Below are 23,720 nucleotides of genomic sequence, written 5' to 3' on the forward strand. Positions count from 1 at the left end.
GATACCAAAGGAATCCCTCAGGTCTCCAGAGCTGCTTTGTACTTCCAATTAGGAGTCATATCCATGGTACCATATATTTGGTTCTTCCCATCCTCTCAGCCCAGGAGTGACCTCTATTTAGCATCTTTGCTTACTGATGGTGTCATTGCCAATATCAGGAACTCCCAATGCAGAGACACATCTGAGCACCATATGCCAGTCCATGGTGGCACACCAGCATGTTAGAGCCTTAATATGTTAGTACATCAGTACGTTAGACTGTTAATGTCTTGGTAGATTAGCATGTTAGAGCTAAATATGTTTTTGTTGTGTGTTCATTACTGCGAGAGTTAACTTCTCAAGTGGTCTCCTCGTTGATCTATACAGTCCTACCCCATATTAACTTATAAGCTCCATCTCATCTGTACCCTCTCCCACACTGGGCTGCACACACTAATCTGTTGGCAGGTATCAATGTTCTCCCTGTCCTCCAGAGGATCAATTTCAAGATGTTACGCCAAAGTTAAAATTGCACTATGTCCTTGCCTGACCCCCATCTCTGCAACCTCTTTTAGCACCATGACTCTGTGCACACCCTCTGTTCCTACATATCAGGCACGGTGCATATCCCTCACCTGCTCCATCCCGCCATCAGTAGTTGAGCCATCAGTCATTTTATGCCACCATTACAAAACCCTCCTTTGTCAATGCTTTTAATCAACAAATCATTATCCCCCTTCCTTTCTAATCTTGTTCATTAAACAATTTCTGTTCTCTGAATAGTAAACAGACAAACTCTGCCAATGGTCTCCAAAGGCAGAATGAGTTCTACTCTGTACCTTATTTTTCTTTGTGTGTAAAGCTCCACTCCCTTTGTTTGTATTGATCTTTGACTGTATTTACGGGTAGGCAATTTAGTGAGTTAGGTTCATTTCTAATAGGACTCTGAACAAACACTCCACAAACACAAACATTTAGGTGACGGTGATGACCTTATCTTTCTGAGAGGTGTTAGAGGAATCTCCAAGAGAACATTCACTTTACTCCTGATTGGTGATGGAAGGCTGGAAGATCAGTGTAAACAGACCGTTGTTGAATGTAGGCCATGTGTCAGTTTGGGCGTTTTGATTTGCTGGCTGAGGAACTGATAATAGTCTGGAGGTAAATGGTTTTCTATGTAGCAAAGAAGGGACTGAAATCTTAATGTCAACAGCACTTTAATGCAGCTTCAAGGAGTCTCACTCACGTGACTTTCTCCACTGGTAACCAGATATTATTATGAGGAGGATTTTTTTTCAAAGACTTAAAATGACCTTATGAGATCGGTGGCATATATGCACACCAAATATGCATTTTCTGGTATTAATATCTTTAAAAGTTAAACAACAGTAGTATTCCTTGCATTCAATATAATGTCTTATCATGTCATCGAGATGTCTCAAAGCCCTTCACAGGATATACTGTGAAATTATATTGTATTTTGTAGGCAAATGCTGAAATCTTCTTGCAAATTCTACTTCAAACCAAGGAACACAGAAATCATGGTTTTGCTTCTCAGTTTATTGACCTCAAATTGATAGATGTACAATCGAGACACTGATACTGAGATGCATTGTCAGACGTAAAAATGAGTTCTGTCAATCTCTGATTTTCCTTGTGGTCATAGTGAGACCGGGATGAACAGTTTGGAGATTGAAACTGATAAGCAATGCTCTGTTGTTGAGGATGGGGACGAGAGAATAGGGTTGAGTAAGCCTATATTGGCAGGCTAAGACTGACAGTTCATCCTATTAGATTAAAAATATTATTCCATGAGGAAATTTTTATTTTTGGGCTCTATCTATGCATATAGAGATAACTTAACCGATAATAAATGGCGTGACATTTCAACATCACAACCTGACAGATCAGTTACACTTTGAAGGAACATTTATGCGTGCAATCGATAATTATTTTTCATTTCACAATTTTGTGTCTTAAAGAAATACTCTTTCACGGGGCCTCTTTTTTTAAAAAGAAGTCTGTTGCTTCCTCTTTGTTTAGTACTCTGGGGCTGTGCCAGGAAAAATTACAAGGGTTTCAAATCACTTTTCACTTTTGGAACTTGTGTGTGTACCAGTTTTATTTGTGTTTGTTCAAGGATAAAAGCACAATCCCTATTGGATTGGTGCAGGGGTGTTTATTTAATATAAATTTATTATTTAATGCTGCTTTCTGGAATCAAAGTAATACTAATGGGTTTTGGCTAGAGTCTGCCGATCAGCTTGCGGTTGAGTTGCGTATATTAACAGGTCTGAACTAAAGGCTTAAAAGGCATCTTCCGAGAAAGCATGATGTCAATTCAGTACAGAAACAACAGGGGGAGAAGAACAGCATCTGACTGCTATTTGGATTAGTCTCATGTCTTTGCCTCTATACTAGATTCATTTAAAAAGCTGTTTGATCCAGTGATGAGAGGACAATGGGATGGGTGATATGGAGGGATGAAACTGAATGCTCTGAAGGGCTTCTTCATTCAGAATAATCTTGTGATACTGTGAAAAACAGCTGGTGAGCTTTGCAGCTCTGGCCCTTGAGGTATTGCAAAGAAGAGCAACACAGATGATCCCAGTGTTAAAGGAATGAGCTATGAGCAACAATTGGACAATCCAGGGCTCTTCAATATAGAAAGAAAATCACGCAGAGGACACCTTATAGATATACATTTCTAAATGGGATTGAAAATGTAAACCCAGAATAATACTTAAGGATGCACCAAGACAGTAGAACAAGAGGACATAGGTTTATAGTTGCAAATGGCAATTTCAGGACAGATATCAGAAAGTTTTTCTTTACTCAGAGGAAATTAATGACTGGAATAGGTTACCAGCAAGGGTGATTGAGGTCAGTACAGTTGGATTCATTTACAAAGCATCTGGATACTGTGATAGGAGGATAATAGGGTGGCTATTCTAAAGGGATGAGATCAAATCCCTTCCTTCAGATGAAGCAGGTCTTTCTTCATCTGAATCAATCTTGTGTTCTTCTGCCTCTGGATTGAAATCTTCAACCTTGAAGAACACTATTGCTTTTACTACTAGGAATTTGAATCAAACTTTCTTAGAAACATATTCTGCTGTTAATCCCAGGCTCTGTAGTCTGTAGTAAATGTTCCATTTTTGATTAGACTGAAAAGAATAATTTGAGAACGTATCACTAAATCCTGTGCAGTTTCTGAATGTGGGTATGTATGTTCTGTATGCGGGTATGTATGTTCGGGGTGTATGTATGTATAGGACTTGGATCAGAGCTGAACTGGAGTTGAGTAAAATTCAGTAACGATTGTTGGAGCTGAGTTTATGACCATTGGAAATATACAGTATTAATTTGAAGCTGTTGTATGACAGGTTCCTTCAAACATCCCCACAGGCATTCCTGTGATCCTTGTTGAAAGGTGAAGCTGCCCCTATAATATCAGCATCTTTTTATTTTCTATCTTTGCCTGCAGCCATGTTCTGTGGAGACCCAGGAACTCCGGTTGAAGGTCGAATTGAAGGAAGAAGTTTCACGTACAACTCCAAGGTATCATTCCGCTGCAGACCCCCATTCTTGCTAGTGGGATCATCTAGGAGATTCTGCCAGAAAGATGGATCCTGGAGTGGAATTCAGCCAACGTGCATTGGTACAATTACACCTGCCTATTGCACCACCTTTATTCCTCATCTACCTGTCTATTTCTGTCTATACTTCAACCTTAGCCACAATGTCCAAACCTTTGGAACTGCTTGCCTCCATCCATCTGACTTGACCCCACTTTACCCATCTTCAAATCATACCTGAAGACTTTCCACTTCAACCATGCCCATCATGATCATCTCCCATTTTTCCCGGTCTCAGCATCAAATTCAAATTCTGCCATTGTTCGGAGCTCTGAGATGCTATCCTGTGTGATGAGTGCTATACAAATACAAGTTGTTGTGGTTATTGTTGTTAATATTAACCTCTCTTCATTCTTAATTCCTATAAAAAGATCCAATACACACCATATGCACTGACCCAGGGACACCTCACTTTGGAATGCAGAACAGCTCTCAAGGTTACCAGGTAAGAGAACAATCCTCAGCGGGAAGTCATTCCCCTCCATTCGGTTATGGTCTTCCTGTACTGATGACGTTTCTTTTATTTTTGAAGGTTGGAAGCACAGTATTTTTTAAGTGCCGAAAGGGATACCATATTCAAGGCTCCACCACCCGTTCTTGTCTGGCCAACTTAACATGGAGCGGTATGCAACCGGAATGTCTTCGTAAGTTCGAACATTTTAATATTGGCGGATAACAGCGGTGCCATTTTCTGCCTGCCTGTGTGTGTATTTTTTTTCTTCTCTATTAGGAAATATCATTATAATAATAATAATAATCCTTGCATTTGATATAGCGCTTTTCACGTCGGGAGGACGTCCCAAAGCGCTTCACAGAACACACTGTAAAGTGAATTGACTATATATTTGTGGGCGAACATGGCAGCCAATTGCACACAGCAATGTCCCACAAACAGTCGTAGATTGAAAATGACCAATTTATTATTGTTTTTGGTTTTGGAGGGATTATTATTAGGTGTGTGGAGTAAGGAAACTTGCCCAAGGTTTCGCCCTCTGCCTGGAATTGAACTCAGGTCTCTCACTTGCAAAGCGAGTGCTCTAACCACTAAGCTACAGGAATCCACATAATGTATCTCATTAGGATACAGATCTTATCTCTTCATCGCTGTATATCAATTCAGTTCATGATTCTTTGTGGCCGGGGGACAAAACAAACATTTTCTTGGAATTCATACTTTGCCGTTTCCAAATGTTGCAATCCAATACAAAAAATTCAACTTCAAGATCCTCACACTCGTCTTCAAATCCCTTCATGCCCTGGAACCTCCAAACCTCTGTGGCCTGCTTACTCCCCAACCCACTACCCATTGCCGCCGCTCATCTCTTGCCCTCGTTCCACCTTCGGTCGCCGTACTTTCAGCCACAATGCCCCAAAATCCTGGAACAGTCTCCACATTCCCTCTGCCTTTCCCCCTCCTTTCCCATCTTCTGTTTGCAACTAAAGACCTTGTTCTTTCATCATGTTTATGGTCATCTCCCATCTACGGTGAGTGAGAGCCTGGCTGTAAAAGTTGAAAGACACCTGGGGATTGAACAAAACACCATGATTCCTCACTGGTTTAGGGAGATGGATTGAGTGTCTGCCTGTCTGACATTGAGTCCTGGACAAGAGACAACTTTCTTCAGCTCAACATGCGTAAAACTGAGGCCCTCCTGATTGGCTCACATCAGCGCCTCCGCACCTCAGGCGCTGACAGCATCAGCATCCAAGGCTGCACTCTCCACCTCTCAAAGTCAGTCAGGAACCTCGGTGTTCTGTTCGACCCTGAGCTGTCCTTTCTCCCTCATATCCGCGCCACAACTGGCACCGCCTTCCATCACCTCCGGAACATCGCCAGACTACGGCACTACATCACCCCTCACGCTGCTGAAACTCTGGTCCACGCCTTTATCACCTCAAGGCTGGACTATGGGAACTCTCTCCTCGCCGGCCTTCCCGCCACCTCCCTCCACAAGCTGCAGGTCATTCAGAACTCTGCAGCTCATGTACTGTCCCGCACCAGGCTTCGGGACCACATCACTCCCACCCTCGCTCGCCTCTACTGGCTCCCCATCCCCCAGAGGATCGAATTCAAGATCCTCATCCTCGCCTACAAGGCCATTCTTGGCCTTGCTCCCTCCTACCTCTCTGACCTACTATCCCCCTACTTACCTGCCTGTACCCTCCGTTCCTCTGGCTCCGGTCTGCTCCACATCCCCCACCCCAACCGCCCTACCATCGGGGGCCAGGCCTTCAGCCTCTCAGCCCCTAGGCTCTGGAATTCTATCCCCCAGTGCCTTCGCCGCTTCCTCCCTTTCCTCCTTCAAGGCCAGTCTCAAAACCTTTCTCTTTGACCGTGCCTTCAGCTCCCCTCTTGACTCTCTACCCCCTCCTCCCTCCCTTCCCTCCCCTCACCCTGACCACTTCCCCCCTGCTCGGGTCCTGACCCAACTGTACGGCGCCTTGGGATGTCCTCCCGACGTGAAAGGCGCTCTATAAATTGAATCTTGTTGTTGTTGTTGTTGAGTGTCTGTGTAAGTTGATGTAGTCAGCGACTGAGGTGAGGAACTATTGACAAGATCCAGGTGGGATAGCCTTGGTCTTGTCAATATTGAGCTGTGGAACTTTAGAGCTCATCCAGGTCTCCGACAGGCATGCAATCGTAACATTATGCTCATTGTTCAGGCCTGCGAGACACTAGCCCCACGTGAAGGGCGCAATATAAATTCAAGTTGGTGTGTGTTTTGCAGCTGAGTCTGCTCACTGTCCAAATAGTACATGACTAAAAGGGCAAATGGGCACTGAACTCTATGTACCTATCTCTACTGCCCTTTCTCTATGCACTTGATGTCAAGTTTACAAACCCTTTGTGTTGATTCAAATAATGGAACGGCCTCAAAGGTAAACACAACAGCTGACATTTACTTCACATATAGAAAATAAGCTATTACACATGGCCAAGTACAGCCTCGATATTGCTAATAACAGGGTAATAATACCATTACCTAGCAAGACAGTTTGACATATGGTCTAACATGGCATAAGCCTTATTAACAGTGCTTCACAGCAGCAGCAGCTGCTAACATTAAGATTTTATGTAGTTAGCAGAAACACTAGACATTATACTTTGGCATTCGTTCAAGCTGCAAACCAAGTTTGGTGGTCAAGGTCTATAAAACCAACCCAAGTTTGCAAGCACAATGCCCTAGAGATCTGAGAGTTTGGCAGAACCAGTGATGTCAAATCCAGCCCGTGCTGCCCTTGAAAGTTGCTGTAAGATTTATGTACAAAGGGATGTTGCAGACTGGCTTTTATGGTACTGCAAAGCACAGAGCGATTCAACTTTTCTTACAATAATCCTTGCATTTGATATAATGCTACCTGTAATGCCTCCAAAATATACAATCAATTCGCTTCACAGTGTATTCTGTGAAGCACTTTGAGACGTCGCAAAGATGTGATCAGGCACTATTTCAAATGCAATGATTATTATTATGATGAATGTCTCAAAGCTCTTTACACAATTTTTTTGCAAAGTGTACCAACTGTACATTTTGTAGGTGTATGTAGCAGACAATTTGCATCCAACAATGTCTCATAAACAGTTATCCAATGAATGATCAGTTCTTACTCCAGAATGTATTGTTTCAACATTTGTGCAGCAGAAAATCAGTGCCATTATGTTATGTCCAGGGGTTGTAATCAAAGATCTATTTGATTGAAGCGTAGTAGGTGTTTTCACCCAGATGTTGACACATAGTTTGCTACATAAACCAACAGTATTCCTTTTCCACAACTTTAATTAGAAATTAGATTTAGTTCAGTGTATTAGGATATCCTTTTAAGCGAATGTGGTGAAAAAAGTGATATTTCAAATCAAATAGTTTTCAGGATGAAATTCCAAATCCAACTGCTGTTTCCAGTCTTTAGGAATAAACAGTTAGCGAGATACTGGCTTTTTAGCAAATGGAAAACTATTCTCATACCTTACCGACCAATACAATAAACATGGACATTTTCAGCAGAGAAGGAAAGCATTCAGCTTTCCTTTATGTCTGTACCAAAGTCTCCTTTTTTGTATAAGTGGTCCTTCTTATTAATCCCACTTTCTAGACTTTTTAACCTTTGGAACTCCCTGCCTCAACCCCTCTGCTTCACTCCTGCTTTATCTATCTTTAGTTACCAATTCATCCCCTTTTTATCTATCTTTAATTCCCACTTAAAGATTTACCTTTTGAACGCTCGCGGTATATCAAATGCAAGGATTGTTATTATTGTTATTATTATTATCCAAACCCGTCACTGTGCAGCACTCCGAGATGCTATCCTCCATGAAGCACACTGTATAATGCAAGTTGTTCTTATTATTGTTCTTGTGTTTCGCCCACAAAATATACAGTCAATTCACTTTACAGTATATTCTGTGAAGCGCTTTGAGACGTCTCAATGACGTGATAACGCACTATATCAAAAGCAAGGATTATTATTATTCACCCTTTTTTTCTTTAAGTACTTCTTATACAATTCGTGTTTGAAAGATTTATTTGTAAAAGATCAAGTTGCTGTTGTTGTTCTATTAATCCAACCTCAATGGCTAAAAGATTGAAAAAAAATCAACCTGGGCGGTGGAATGAACAATCTGCTGTGGCAGCTACCCAAGTGGTTCTGTGACGTTTCCTTTCAATTTTTCCCGCTCAGATATGCTGTTCTATTCAAGAACTCAGAGGTATTAGAGAATTAAATCTAGGTCCCACAACACATTGAATTAGTCTCAAAATACCTCCTGGATGCCTCACATATTTAAAAGACTTTCTTTTTAAAAAATAGTTTTGAATCCTCTTTCCCCACCTGTTTTCTAAATCATTGAAGCACTTTCTGATTAAATCACTGAGCTATGTATGAGCTCAGTGACGGTCTGTGTTATTGGCCTGTGTGAAGAAGAATTGCAGGCTCAATGGAGAAACGAGCCAAGTTTTGACTGATACCTTCTCATCCTCAACAGTACAGAGAACCTAAGAACTAAAGAGTTTTTTGCACGCCAGACAGCTGAGCCCGTGTTTGCCCCATCAGGACTTCACGGCATGGTGTTAGCAGCAGCTGGCAAGAGCACTGCCTGCATGGTGGTGCTGCCCACCATTCTCAGGTTGATTGGCAAAGGTTTAAGCTCAGTAAAGCTGTTTATAGTAACAGGATAACAGCAGTGTAGGCTACGGAAAGCTGGATAGCACAATGCACTTGACTCTGTTAACTGGAATACTTTAATGGTCAGAGGAAAGTAGAGGGAATTTGGATTAGCGTAAGCTCCATTGGAGGAGCAAGTATTAGTACAGGCTCAATGGGCCGAATTGTCATCTTCTGTGCTGTAATTTCTACAAACTAAACCTATTTATTAGGTCAGTGCCCATTATCATTCGAATGATGGAAACAAACATGTCCAAAACCACAAAATATCTGCAGTGTTAGCCTACGTTTTCAGCCCTCGTCGGCAGATTCCCCCTCCCCACTCTGCTCCCATTTTCTGAAATTTCATCCTGGAGTCCCTCCGCCTCCTTCTCCCCAGCTTTAAAGCTGCCTTAAAACCTTTCTTTTCAACTGTGCTTTTGTTCAGATGCCCTCTTGACATGAAAGGCCATATAATTAAATGTAAAATTGTTGTTGGTGTACCTAAACCTTAGATTTACAGTAAAATCCTGGCTTCCCGGAATCTGGAATTCAAAACCTAGTCGGAAAGGGCCTGAAATAGAAGATTTTTTGCCAGACACCTGCTAGCCCAACTCTCCCCGTGTCCATCACTGCCACGCTGAGCAGCCTTGCCATCCTTGGTGACCTTCACAGTACCAGGGATATCGACTTTGACTCAGATTGTTTGAATCTCACAAGCAGAAGTTACCCTTTTCTATATCTTTTGCTCGCGGGATTAAGCAATTCCAGTCTGGTACCGGCATTGACATTACTCTTAGCTGGAGTGGATCTCCTCACCATTATAATAATGATAATCCTTGCATTTGATATAGCGCCTTATCACATCTTTCAGATGTCTCAAAGCTCTTCACAGAGTATACTGTAAAGTGAATTACTGTATATTTTGTGGGCAAAATGCGGCAGCCAATTGCGCACAGCAGTGTCCCACAAACACTCGAGGATTGAGTGACCAATTTTTTTTATGGAATTATTACCCCCGGAAAAGCGATCGTCCAATTGACTAACAACTGGATCCCTACTTACTGCGAGGTAAACAGAGGCGTGTGGAGTAAGGAAACTTGCCGAACGTTTCTCCCTGCCGGGAATCAAACCCAGGTCTCTCGCTTATGAGGCGAGTGGTCTAAGTACTGAAGTCCAGCTAGCCTTGCTTTAAATGTACTTATGTTCCACTTTGTTTCAGAGTGTAATTCATTTTGTGTTTTCTTTTTACGCTCAAGCACACAACTGCAGACAGCCAGAAACTCCAGTCAGCGTGGACGTGAAAGCCATTGAGCTGCCAACATTGGGATACACCTTAATTTACACCTGCCACTCGGGATTGTACCTGGCTGGAGGATCGGAGCACCGGGCCTGCAAGATTGACGGGAAATGGTCGGGAAAACCACCTGTGTGCCGAGGTACAGAGATATAACTGCCTGGGAATGATTATAACTCACCGTAACAGGGTTCCACGATTTGAAGAAATAATAACAATCCTTCCATTTTTTGTAGTATATTCTACAAATGTAATCTTGTTGTTGTTGTATATTGGGAGGACGTATCACAGCACTTCACAGAACTTACCGTATAGTGACTGTGCATTTGGTGAGTAAATGTGTTAGCCAATTTGCACACATGTAATATGATGAATGGAAAGTTAGGTAACAGCCTGGCTCAGTAGGTAACACTCTCACCTCTGTGTCAGGAGTTTGTCAAGGCCCATGTCGGGATTTTGAGATTTTAAGATGAAATTCCAGCACAGTTCTGGGGAAGCACTGCATTGTTTGAGTACTGGCCTTTCTTCAGATTAGACTTTATACTGAGGACCCATCTACCTGTTCAGGTGGATGGTAAAGAATCCATGGCAGTATTTGAGAGAGAAGGGAATTTCTACAGTGTCTTGACCAGCAATCCCACAAAACAAAAGTGCTCATTCACTTCATGGCTGTTTGTGAGACATTGTTATGGGTACAATTCACCTATGAATACACAATTACTGTAATTCACAGCAACTCTCTGAAGCACTTTGAGACATTTTGACAATATGATCAGGTCCTAAATCAAATGGAAAGATTATTATTTTTATAATTATATGTGTCTAATATTCAAAAGAGGAGATGGATGAGTGCTCAAGTTCAGTATTACTTTTTATATCTTATGTTATGTGTCTTTAGCTATTTTATCCAGGGTTATAGTGAAGTTATTATTTCATTACACAACAATTCAGCATACTCCAAAAATAATTGCATTTCCACTTGAACAGAAGTAGAATATTAGTTAATATTGGTTTTGATTACAATAAAGTCATCATCAGTTATAATAATAATAAACCTTGCATTTTGATATAGTGCCTTTCAGATAAAGATGAATTCTCAAAGTGCTTCACAGGAATTTACTGTAAAAACGCAGTGACTGTGTATTTTGCATGTGAATATGTCTTTAAAGGAGAGGTGTTGTTTTAGATTTATTAATTTCAGCAGACTGACAGTTCATCAGTACTAGAGTGCAGAGTGATCTGTGATCACATAAATATATTGTGCCTGAGAATTCAAAGACACAGGATCATAGGAGACAAACTAGGAACAGAAGGAGGCCATTCAGTCCATTGAGCCTGTTCCACCAGCTTATTGAATCTTGCAGATCTTTTAATCTCTAAGTCCCTTGGACAATCCAGCAAGATCATTTTTTTTATTAGAAAGGAGGAGAATAGAGGTCCACAATCCTAAAATTTTATATTTTCTAAAGTGCAGGTACTGTACAATTCAATTTATATTGATATAGTGTGTTTCATGTCGGGAGGACGTCTCAAAGACTTTATAGTGCTGGATGGGCACCCGAGCTGCAGGTGGGAGCCGAAGTGGGTGGGGAGGGGAAATGTCACCAAAAAAGCAGTCATAGATGTATATTTTAAGATGTGCCTTGAAAAAGGAGAGAGGAGTGAGTTGGATGAACTCCAGAATGGAATTCCAAATAATAATAATAATAAAAATCCTTGGATTTGATATAGCGCCTTATCACACCAACACAATGTCTCAAAGCACTTCACAGGATATACAGGTAGATCCAAGGAAAGTGGATTGAATGTGTATTTTGTGGGTGAAATGCCTCGTAGTGAATTATAGTCAGAAAGTAAGACAAAGTACAACACAGCACAGTAATAACATTCCCAAGTCAGGCCATGAAACCACCAACACAAGTGAAAAACACAAGTATGAGTTTGAAACCCCCACAGTTCTCTTAAATTATGCAGATGCGCTTAAAGATTATTATGAGAATCAGAAGGACCTTCTCTGTTAACTGGTAGCCTCTAGACAATGGTACTGCTAGCTCTTGAAGGCTTGAATTTTAGAAATGCTGGTTTCAGTTGTGTTCTTATTAACAAATCATTGTATTCCTGGAGGAATTCTTGTCTCATTAAACACAGTAATTGAGAATTGTGACTGTCGCGAGTGAGTAATTCGCTTTTGGGTTTGTGCAGAAGGCTGGTTGGACCCGCTGCATGTCCTATTATACAAACAGTGACTGGTCACTTCTCTGGTTCGTTCATGTTACCGAAATGTTGCTCAAACGCCTTGTCTGAGTTTACTGTGACATTGGGCAGGGTTTTATTAATGGCTGAGCTGTCACCAAATACCGTTTGCAGCATAATGTACATTTTGAAATGATATTAATGGGAAGGAAAGAAGACTGTGTCTCATTCCCAGTGGCAGTGCACGATTTCCATTCCTTGCCAATATCAAGGAGAGGACAAGGAATTTTTCATGAATGGAGTACAGCGTGGCATCAGTGGAATTGTATACAGAGTTATCCAACTGGAGTCCAGGCAGTATTCAGAGTTAGAGGGTCATTTTATTTTTAATTTGCTCAAAGTGCACATCTTGACCATCATGCTTGGGCGTGTGAATATCCTTTGCGTCCTTTGCCTTTTGCCATCATCCGTCATGGAGAGGCAGGTTAAGTGGGTTCTTGTGATCCTTTGTGCTTAAGAAGAATTCTGATGCCCAATGTATCCGGTTTAAGCAGCTTCTACTGCATTATACACCATACAGATTTATATTTAGGTAGGGCATTTCACATCGGAATGATATCCTTAGGTGCTGAAGGTGAGAGTGCTACACACTGAGCTAAGCTCAGTGGGAAGCACTGGTTAAGACTAATTGTGGCAAATGAGTCTGTTTACGGAACATTGATGTGCACAACTGTGCAATTGCCTATAAATACACAGTCACTCCTTTTCATAGTAAATCCTATGAAGCACTTTGAAACCTCCATCCGATTTGAGAAGGCACTATACCAAATGCAAGCATTATTATCAGAGTTATTATTATTGTAGCCCTTAACAATAGCAGCGTCAGGCTCCACCACTGTTAAGTGCTCCAAGACACTACCCTGCACAAAGGGCACTATAATAATGCAAGTTGTTATTAATTTGATGAAAGCTACAAATAATAACCGGTAATTTTTCTTGGGGTCCACAATAAGATTTAAATACAATATTTGCACTTCGCAGGGATAATCATTCCTTCAAAAAGAAATCGGTCACTCAATCCACAACTGTTTGTGGGATACTGCTGTGCGCAATTGACTGCCGCATTTTGCCCACAAAATATATAGTCAATTCACTTTGCACAATATTCTGTGAAGCACGTTGAGATGTCGTGAAGAAGTGATAAGAAGCTATATCAAATCCAAGGATTATTATTATTATTTTCTCGCCTGTCCTTTACTCGATTGTGCCAGCCAGCAGATCTTGTAATAAAATGTTTCCAACTAAGCAACAGCGATTAGCACAACAAATTTGGTGTGTGAATATCACATTTTAGGCTCCATCCTTACTTATTGAGGAAATGAGAACTTGTGCTGCAGTCGGTACCATTCAATGCCTGGCTTAGGTTTTGAAAGTAATACTGTAACTAACCTTGATTGTCATTTGCACGCCACCTTTTGGCTTTCACAAGGTGCAAAGGAAGGCAATCCATTATCCACCTCGGATCATTTGAAACTTCAGAATAAAACAATAAAGTAACTCGAGCTATTTTGCTTTGAACTTCACTTCAGACTTGGCAGCAGCAGAAAATGGGATTGAAACACTTCGTATCACTATTGATATCCTTGCGACGATTCATATGAATGTAGAAATGAAATGTAAACAAGGAACTAGCTGCTAGCATCTCTCAACTGAAAGTTAGGACAAAAGGAGAAATATCTGTTTGTACTCAGATCTCATCTGAAGAGGACTTATTATGTTTTCTGTGAAACTGAAGTGTTTGATGAAGAGCAAATATAATCACTCATTTGGAGGGTGTTTCTTGCACTGAGGAATCTCATGTGTGAATAATCCAGGGTCTCAAATGCATCCATGCATTATCAAAGGACAAAATGTCCTGCTCAACCTTTTATTTGGTAACTCACTCTTGACAAGATCTGCATCCATAATTAGAGGGCGCCAATGTAAGGTAGCAAGCGGTAGATCTAATAGGGAGTTTTGAAGGAACTTCTTCATGCAAAGGGTGAGAATAACATGGAAACCCACTGCTGGAATTTGTAGTTGAAGCAAATAGAATCAATGTATTTAAGAGAAAACTTACATACATAAAGGAGAAGGGAATAGAGGAGTATAGGAGAGGGGAAAAGAGGGCTGGGGGCTTGTGTGGAGTATAAACACCAGCACTGACTGGTTTGAGATGAATGGCCAGTTTCCATGCTGTGTAACTCCATGTGAATTATCTCTGCTTTAAGTTTAAATTTGTAATTTCAGATATTTTTTTAAATTCATTTTCACTAGTTATTAAGGACAGTAATAATAATGGTACTAACAGTACTACATAAACCTGTAACCCAGACTTCTCAGTTCCCCTTTTCTGTTGCTTTCAAGTCAGGTCGATTCAACCTATTTTATCTGTCACATCAGCTTGGCTAAGATAACAGCACTCTCACCTCTGGCTCGGAAGTTGTGGCTTCCAACCCCAGAATGGCCCTTGAGCTCTCTGACCCAGAAGCACCGAAGCTGGATTTAACCCAGATTACGTGGCACTTCTCAGATAAAAGAGGCGAGCTTCGCCTGGTTATCCTGACCACCAATCCTCCAGCTAAAATTGCCCATTCATATCGTGGTTGTTTGAGTGCAAATTCATGCTGTGTTTACCTACAAAACCAAGTCACCAGAGTGACAGTAATTACCTGTCAGACATCAAAAGAATGATGAATAATTGAATGGCAAATTAATGCCACTTACTCGGCAGCATCAACAGTGGAAAGATCGCAGGTGCATAATTGATTGGGATGTTTAAGAGTGTTGGAATATTCCAACAAGAGGTAAATAGATACTTGGGAAGTAAGAGTATATATATTCGCCCTGGCAAGAGAAGAAAGAATCTTCCAGTGTCTTGACTAACAATCCCAACATAAATTTGTTCATTCACTTCATGGCTGATTGTAGGAGGATGCCCTGCACAAATTGCAAGCTACATTCACACATAAAACACACAATCATCACACTTTACAGTATATCTTGTGAAGTGGATTGAGATGTCCTCTCGACATAAAGGGGGGTTATACCAAATTTAAGAATTATTGTTATTATTGTAATAAGTATGGAAACAAGATCCCAATTGGTTGAGCGTTATGAAGCTACAGAAATGCTTCGCTTTTTACAACAGGCCTGTTCATAGAACACTGTCCTATATAATTATATTGCTGGAAATTAGCAGATGAAATGAAAATGCTTTATCCTTTCATCAGCCGGCAGGTTGTAATTGTCCTCATGGTAGGTAATGAATCCTTGTATCTAACAGGCTCTAACACCCCTTTGTGTTTCTGTCATTTTCAGCTGGTCCCAAAATAAATGGCAGATCAAAAGATAGTGATTCAGGAACGCATAAAGTCAAGGCTCCAGGTTAGTATTGCATTAGACAAAAGCTTCAACATGTAGTCACTGCTTTTGAGTGAATTCTTGTGTGTAAACACCTTTCCATCTTCTAGTAGCATTAACGTTATACAAATCAAAGTGTAAAAAAAAGGGGTGCCACAACATTTGAGGGCTGTGATGATATTATTTAACAGATTTGTTTTAACTATTCCCTGGTGTGTGGCTCACTTACTCATATTAATAACTAATAATTGAAGTAAAAGAGGCTTTTACTTCAATTCACTGCCTTTTCCAGTTAAACTCAGAATAATACTTTAGGATGCACTAAGGCAGTGGAACAAGAAGACATGGGTTTAGAGTTGCATAGGGCAATTTCAGAACGGATGCCATGAAGTTTTTCTTTACCTAGAGGGTGATTAATGACTGGAACAGGTTGCCAGGAAGCGGGGGTTTGAGGCTGGGACCATGGACTCATTTAGAAGGATGACATTCCAAGGGCCGAAGGGCCATTTTCATCCAGACCAATTTTGTGGTCTTGTAAATAAATGATCTTGTGGGAACCACAGTGCAACATGTATTAGGTAGCAATGCAATTGGATTGTTCATTGTGCCTCTACTTCTGTCAGAAGGTTTGCTCCAGTAAGAATAATAATAATTATCCTTGCATTTGATATAGCGCTTTTCACGTCGGGAAGACGTCCCAAAGCGCTTCACAGAATATACTGTAAAGTGAATTGACTGTAGATTTGTGGGCGAACGCGGCAGCCAATTGCGCACAGCAATGTCCCACAAACAGTCGTAGATTGAAAATGACCAATTTATTATTGTTTTTGGTTTTGGAGGGATTACGCGTGTGGAGTAAGGAAACTTGCCCAAGGTTTCGCCCGCTGCCTGGAATTGAACTCAGGTCTCTCGCTTGCAAAGCGAGTGCTCTAACCACTGAGCTACAGGACTCCGTACAGTAGATGAGGTGATGATACTTGTACCTCTTAGGGAGCCACACAACAGGGAATTATTGTAACTGGAGAAACACGAATCATGCCATATCTCAAAGAAGGATGTATAGTTAATGGTGGAGAGTTAGTGTAATTATGACAGTGAGAGTAAAAGATAGTTATTCACATTATTTGTGCAACGGGTGTCCAAAAATGTATTTTCAATGAATATCTTGGAAGCATTGTCTCATCCTATTTGTATGTGTGTGCTATCCAATTATTAACATGAGCAAAATAATTGTTACTTACATATGTGATTTGAAGGCATTAAATAAAGCAGCCAATGCAGATTGAGAGCCCTGGAGAAATTCAAGTGGAACATTTGTCTCTATATTGAGTGTAATCAGCAGTTTGCTGGAGTCTTACATTTTTGGGAAGCCGTGTTTGGATGGGGAAGAAATGGACAAGTGACTCAGCGTTGAAACATGGGGTCAAAAGATGTGATGTCTCACAACTGATTGATTGAATAATTAATTGGAGTTGAGGTACAGATCAGCCATGATCTAATAGGATATAGAGATATAGTATATAAGAAGTTTGGGACATATATGCATGCAACCACCAGATAGGTGGAAGGTGAACTAGATGGACCTTGGTCTTTCTTCGTCTAGCATTACTTATGTTATTAATAGAATGGCGGAACAGGTTCCAGGGGATGAATGGTCTACTCCTGTTCCTATAAATTGGATGATATGCTTGATAACTATCAAATCTGTTGTGAGACACTCATTTATTTCTGTTATTACTGGGTCATTCATATACAAATACAGAAAAGTTTTTTTCCAGCAATTTGTGCTGTCTACCTTGCCCCTTGAAAAGAAAGGTTATTGTGCAGGTAAAGCTTTCATCTTGTTGAATTTGTTGCTCTCTTTTTCCAGCTTTGGTGAACCTTGACTTGTTTAAAGTGCAATTGTCACAATTAAACTTGCATTGTATCCTTTAGTTCCTGCAGATGTATTTGCTCTGAACTTGAGTTGGAAGGGCTCCTATGAATATCTCGGAAAGAAACAACCGGCAACTTTAAAAGTTGATAGTTTTAATATTTCCAATGGCAGAGTAAATGTTACTTTTATCGAACACAGTAGCATGGAGCTAAAACTGTCAGGTAGGTTTGTTTTTACATCTGTTGCCCTTGGCTGCATAGTAGTTTGAGTCCCCTGCATTTATCAGTAAAGTATAACTCTAGGTTCTGCTGTTCATACATGTCTTTCTAGAAAGAATTGCTAGTATCCAACTGTTCGCAATGATCATTGTTAAAGGCAGAACAATTGTAGGTCAACCTGCTGACTTTTAAACCAAGGAGTGAAAAAAGAATGATTCCACCCATCACTTTTGTTCTTCCACAGTCAACAACAACTCGCATTTATGTAGTGCCCTCACGTAGGATAGCGTCCCTGAGTGCTTAACAACAACAAATTGCACTAAAAAAGCGCGCTTCACACGGGGTAGAGTCCTGTAGCACTTAAGTAAGTCCCAGTCTATCCGCTTAGGGACTTCATCACACCCAGCTGTATGCATTATATAGACACACGCATTCACATGAAAACTCCAGAATATTCATTGATGCCACATCACTATTAAATTCTCGTCTCCTATCCTTCACTCACCCCTAGTCCCAACAGCACAGAAATTAATTTAATCCATGAAAATTCTATGTAGTTACTGTGTATTTTGTGGGCGACCGCAACAGCCGATTTGTACACAGCAATGTCCCACAAACAGTCATGAAGTGAATGATCAATTTTACTTGGAGGGTTGTTGGACAGGACACTGATAAAAACTCTAATCTCTTTTCGAATAGTGCCAAGGGATCATTAGCATCCACCTGAACAGGCAGACGGGACCTTGGTTTAATGTCTCATCTGAAGAATGGTACCTCCAGCACTATAGTACAACCCAGCATTGCATTGGAGTGTTAGCTTAGATTATATGAGCAAATGAAAGTGTTTATATATGGTACCATGTACCCTGTCATTGTCACCCAGATTCAAAGCCCAGTAAACAGCATTAAGATAGGTAGCCAATTCATTTGAAGTTGGGGTAAATTTACATTAGGAGGAAAACTCAAACCAAGATAACTGGGAGAAAGACTTCACTATCTTTGAAATATCACCAGCAAAGCAGTCCCTTTGCTTCTACTGGATTCACAAGGCAGACGGAACCAAAATGAACACAATCAGATAAGGAGGGTTAACGCTAATCTGTCTCGGCCTCTGTAGCACATCCCTTGTGAAAGCCTTAAAACTTTCAGCTGCAGAGTGTCAAAGCTGAGTCCCTGCAATTCAATTAAATATAAAAGTAAATGCAAGTAACTACTTTCAAAGGTCAGGTGATTTTTTTGCTTATAATGCACTCTGTAATCCTAAATGTCAAGTGTAGTCCTTGCAGAGCTCTGGCAAAGTCCAGATTGATTTTTTTAAGTTCAGACTTGCATTTAAAGTAAGTTAACTATTCACCCACTGACTTTCTGTGGTGATTTCTGCTGCATTTTGAGGAAAATCGGCTTCCAAATTAAGAAAGGATACAGCTAATTCTCCCAAAACACCACAGGGTCGTACATTTTAAGACTATGATATTAAGCTGAAAATTATAAGAAGCACTTAATTCTTTAAATGATTTACTTATGGTTGGGAGGGAAAGACATTTTGCAGTGCTTTCGCTCTTTATATTGAGTGGGCAACAGCTCCACCTCTTTCAGACATTGAGCGTAAAGTCCCAGATTCATCCTTGTCACTCTCCTTTGAATCCCTTCAAATCATCAGTATCTTATTTCAAGACGAAGAGTTCACACATTATTCGAAATGTGTCTCACCATTGTTCTACACATGAATAGCAACCAAATCCCTTGAGGTGTATCCGAGTATGTAGTGGACATCTCATTGGTATCATCTTTACATTGACTGAGAATTTACAAGTTAAAGTTTTGTCCTCAGAAATGTACTAATAGTAACTCTCCATGAAATATATATATTTATATTGTGGTCTGATAGTTTATTTTTTCCTTGTAGGGATTTATAAGAAGGAAGAAAATAGGCTTTATTTAAAGATCTATCAGATTAAAGGGCCTATCGAGATTTTCGTAAGCAAGTTCCGAAATGACAATTGGGCCTTGGATGGTCATGTAAGTACATGAGGCGAAACACAGATGTGTGTTGGTCCTTCATATTTGTATCTTTTATTTAAAAAAAAGCATAAAAGTAAATTAATCTTTCAAGAAAAATGATCGGAATAAAATCTGTGACTTCATCGCGTTTCAGAGAGAGATAGACGGGCAGTAGAGGTGTAAAGAGGTATGGTGAAAAGATGGGTCATCGGAATTAAAAGATCTGTAAAGATGTAATAAACTGGTAGAAGAGGCTCGATGGTCTTAATGTTCCTTTTGATCCTAATGTTCCTTTTGGTCCTATTCCCTATGGTGATTAACACAAGTTTTTGTGGATGAAATCCCACAAACTTACCCCCAGTGCTCCTTAGCATGTGAGGTTGTGTGAAAGCTGCAGTGATTTGTGTTCATTTGTGCATTTAGGTATCGGCAGAGCCTGAAGGCAGGACCTTCGTCTACCAAGGATTCGTTCAAGGCAAAGACTTTCGGCAGTTCGACTTCCGGAGCGAAGGTTAATAACTAAATTGGCTTTGTTTAATTACTGAGAATTTTGTATTGATATCAAAGCACAAGAAGCCACAGCAAGCTGCAGTCTGCACTTCACACCACTGCAATACTCCCAATCATAGCTTCTAGAGAGCTCACTTTGGTGCATACACATACCCTCGGGCTCCTGGCTCATTAAAGTCCTGCTGACAGCTGGAACACAGCTATTAGGTTTGTTCCATATGCCCACCCTGCCCTCTCCACCATCGGCGGTCAGGCTTCAGACTTTCTGCCCCATTCTCTGGAACTGCATCCCGGAGCCCCTTTGCCTTGTCCCCTAACTCCTTTAACATCCACCTGAATAGGCAGACGGGATGCAGCTTGTACTCCCAGTACTGCATTATGAGCTCAAAGTCCCAACATGACTCAGAGGCAAAAATGCTAGCAGCTGAACCACTGAAAAATAATAGGACCGGCAAGTTGACAAAGCTGTAAAAAAAGTTTAGTGAGACCCTGGATTTATTAAATAGTGGAATAGAGTCTGGTTGCCAATTATGACCAATGTAAAAGGCATCGTAGGGCTTATTCATGGATCAAATTCTGAATAAACTCAGTAAGGCCTTTTGTGTCACTTGCAGATAATCCCCACTGAGTGGAAGTTCAAGACAGTGGTACTCAGAGCATTTCAAGTGATTCAGCGCTGTTCACAAGTTGGGAGGGAGGGGGAAAAGGGACAATTTCTAAACAATTTTATTGCTGTTCTTTAAATAAAGGAAGAATGGAATGGATTTAGGAATATTATGATTTTGAGTCTATTTTCTGGGATAAGACCTTTGTTTTATTCTGTCTTGTGAACATTTGCTTGACTTTATTTTTCCCATTTTGTCTAACTTTCAGGAGTGAAGTCGGGAAGTGGGAAGTCAGACAAATCCAACCATTATTATGGCACAAACAGCAGTTCTGTAGCAGCTGCTATCTTAGTACCTTTCTTTGCTCTTATCCTATCAGGGTTCGCTTTTTACCTCTACAAACACAGGTAAGAAATGTATGCCATATTTCCATGGGGCAATGGAACATCGGAACAAATAAAACACTATCTCTTGACACAAAAACAGAAGTCGCTGGGAACACTCAGCAGGTCAGGCAGCATCTATGCAGAAAGGAAGGTGAGTCAACCTTTCGGGTCCACAACCGTTCGTTAGAACTGGGCCGTGTTGGGAGAGAGAGGCTTTTAAGGGCTAACAGAGGGGGGGGGAGGCAGGGCAAGGAAGACAACGTGCCCCAGTTCTGACGAAGGGTCGTGGACCTGAAACGTTGACTCGGTTTCCTTTCTCCTTAGATGCTGCCTGAGCTGCTGAGTGTTCCCAGCGACTTCTGATTTTGTTTCAGATTTCAAGCATCAGCAGTATTTTACATACCATCTATTGACAGGTCTGCTCAGTACAATGGGTGACGTTCTTCAGCATTGAGGCAACATTGCAGATGCTTAACAGCTAATGGCCAATGGGTGACATCACACCTCTCCTGGTTCATTCCTTCATCATTCCGATCCATTGTCGCCATTGTTTTGGGGGTGATGTGATTATTTTAGTTTAAATTATAGTCTCTGGGGTGAGTGTTTTTTAATTGAATTATTGTCATTTTTGAAGAAGGCAGAAATCCATGTTCTCCCTGGTCAGCAGATAAGATTTTCCCAATCAGGCAGCCTCGACACTCCTGGTTGAAACCCCGTAAAAGTAAAACTAAATTGGCATTGTTGCAATCTACTGCACGCAGTACACATTAATGTTCAGTTTCTCCTCCNAAAAATAACTTAATAGTTCCAATGGACCACATGAGTAATGTTAAGATAATAATGCTTGAATTTGATGTAGAGTCTTATAATGAAACACCCACCAAATATACAGAAAGATAGTATTTCTGTTGTAATTAAAGAGTCACTTTGCCCTCCTAGATTTTCAATAAGACAAGCAAACAAATTGGATTTGACGTTGGTTCTCTTAATGATCGGACTTGTGCTTCTGTGTAATGAAAATATTCATTCTGCAGCAAGGATATACCCTTTGACCAAAAAGAAGGAATTTTTTTTTAATGATGTATTTGTTTCTTACAGAACAAGACCAAAAGTACAATACAATGGCTATGTTGGCCATGAGAACACAAATGGACAGGCTTCATTTGAGAATCCGATGTACGATACTAACTTAAAACCCACTGAAGCGAAGGCTGTGCGATTTGACACAACACTGAACACTGTGTGTACAGTAGTATAGCCATCAATTTGACTGCTGACTGACTGATATTAGCCATACCTCTACCTGGCAAGCAGCAAGCAACTCCTCTGGTGCCACATACCACGTCGCTCTGTCCCACTGTTTGCTTTGCAGTGATACTCTTCGGACAACCTTCCTTGGGACGAATGCAGTCAGTGGAGCTTTGCTGGGACCATCCTTTCAGACTCCACATAATTCCTTTAAGACTCCTAACACAGGAAGAACCAAAATCAAGTCCCGGATAGGGATTGAAACTTTCTGCTTCGTGTTGCAAATGGCAATTTTCATTCTCTTCCCCCTCCCCCCCGCACTCCCTACATCACTGTTTTTGTTCAATATTATTTCTGGGCTGTGTATTCTTCCAAGAAGAAAATACAGCGGACACAAGGAAAGGAAGGACAAAAAAAAAACTACTCGGATGCTGACACTAACAGACATTAGATGAACATATAATTTACAACTGCCTACGTCACAAAAATAAGGTCACTGCCCTCTGGAGCAAGGCAGTTTGGAAGCTTTTCATCTGTTGTATGGCAAATTTACTGCACAATTCTTTGCACTATAGTGTTATGAATGAATGGGTAGGATTCTGGCATCAATTGGGGTACAGGGTTATTACACACTGACCATTGTACATACAAACTTGCTTTATAGACTTCAGTTTCCATTGCTGAGCATCCCATAACTTTATTGATGTTGATAGCAGGTAGTAGATCATTTTACTATGTTATTTTCTTCAAAACCTGCATTCTTATAGAGTCAGTTTCTGCTGAGGTCAGGCTTGTGAGTTTTTATGGTTACTTGAGGAAGAAGAAACTATTGGATATGATTCTAAAAACAAAAAGGTCGATATAAGCCAAATAATGTGGAACTAGCTGGTTTTCTAATACAGTCATATTCATTATATTTCACTGTATGATTCTCTCTTTGCAAGTTCCCACAGGCTGTATTTCAGATGTGTTAACCTAGAAATCTATTCTGTTCTCAGCTTTCTCTCTGCACACTGTCTTTTCAAAGTTATATTTAGCTAAACAAAGTGAAGTATTTATTTTCAGAAGAAAGATGCGTGTAAAAAAAAGTTGCAACATTTTAAATATTTTTAAAATATTAGGTTAAGTGCTACAGGGGGGTGGGGGAGGGGAGGAAAGGGGCAACAAGGAAAAATTCAGTAACAATGCCCTAGGAGGCTGTTTGAGTTATGGCCTCTTCCTCCTGTGT

General features: G+C 40.7%; 1 protein-coding gene across 1 annotated transcript in view; it reads left to right on the top strand.

Moving 5' to 3' along the window:
- The window catches only part of LOC103179026 (CUB and sushi domain-containing protein 1), a 1,038,598-nt gene extending 1,016,096 nt beyond the window's left edge, over positions 1-22,502 (top strand). The window contains exons 61-70 of the mRNA XM_042332909.1: positions 3,467-3,640; positions 3,989-4,062; positions 4,150-4,261; positions 10,016-10,195; positions 15,607-15,672; positions 17,584-17,745; positions 19,649-19,761; positions 20,167-20,254; positions 21,127-21,265; positions 22,343-22,502. Of these exons, the coding sequence (XP_042188843.1) occupies positions 3,467-3,640; positions 3,989-4,062; positions 4,150-4,261; positions 10,016-10,195; positions 15,607-15,672; positions 17,584-17,745; positions 19,649-19,761; positions 20,167-20,254; positions 21,127-21,265; positions 22,343-22,502 (1,268 nt within the window). The remainder of the gene's footprint in view (positions 1-3,466; positions 3,641-3,988; positions 4,063-4,149; positions 4,262-10,015; positions 10,196-15,606; positions 15,673-17,583; positions 17,746-19,648; positions 19,762-20,166; positions 20,255-21,126; positions 21,266-22,342) is intronic.
- The last annotated feature ends 1,218 nt before the right edge of the window (positions 22,503-23,720 follow it).

The sequence above is a fragment of the Callorhinchus milii genome, unplaced genomic scaffold (assembly GCF_018977255.1).
Source record: "Callorhinchus milii isolate IMCB2004 unplaced genomic scaffold, IMCB_Cmil_1.0 Scaffold3, whole genome shotgun sequence".
In the NCBI taxonomy this organism is placed as follows: Eukaryota; Metazoa; Chordata; class Chondrichthyes; order Chimaeriformes; family Callorhinchidae; genus Callorhinchus; species Callorhinchus milii.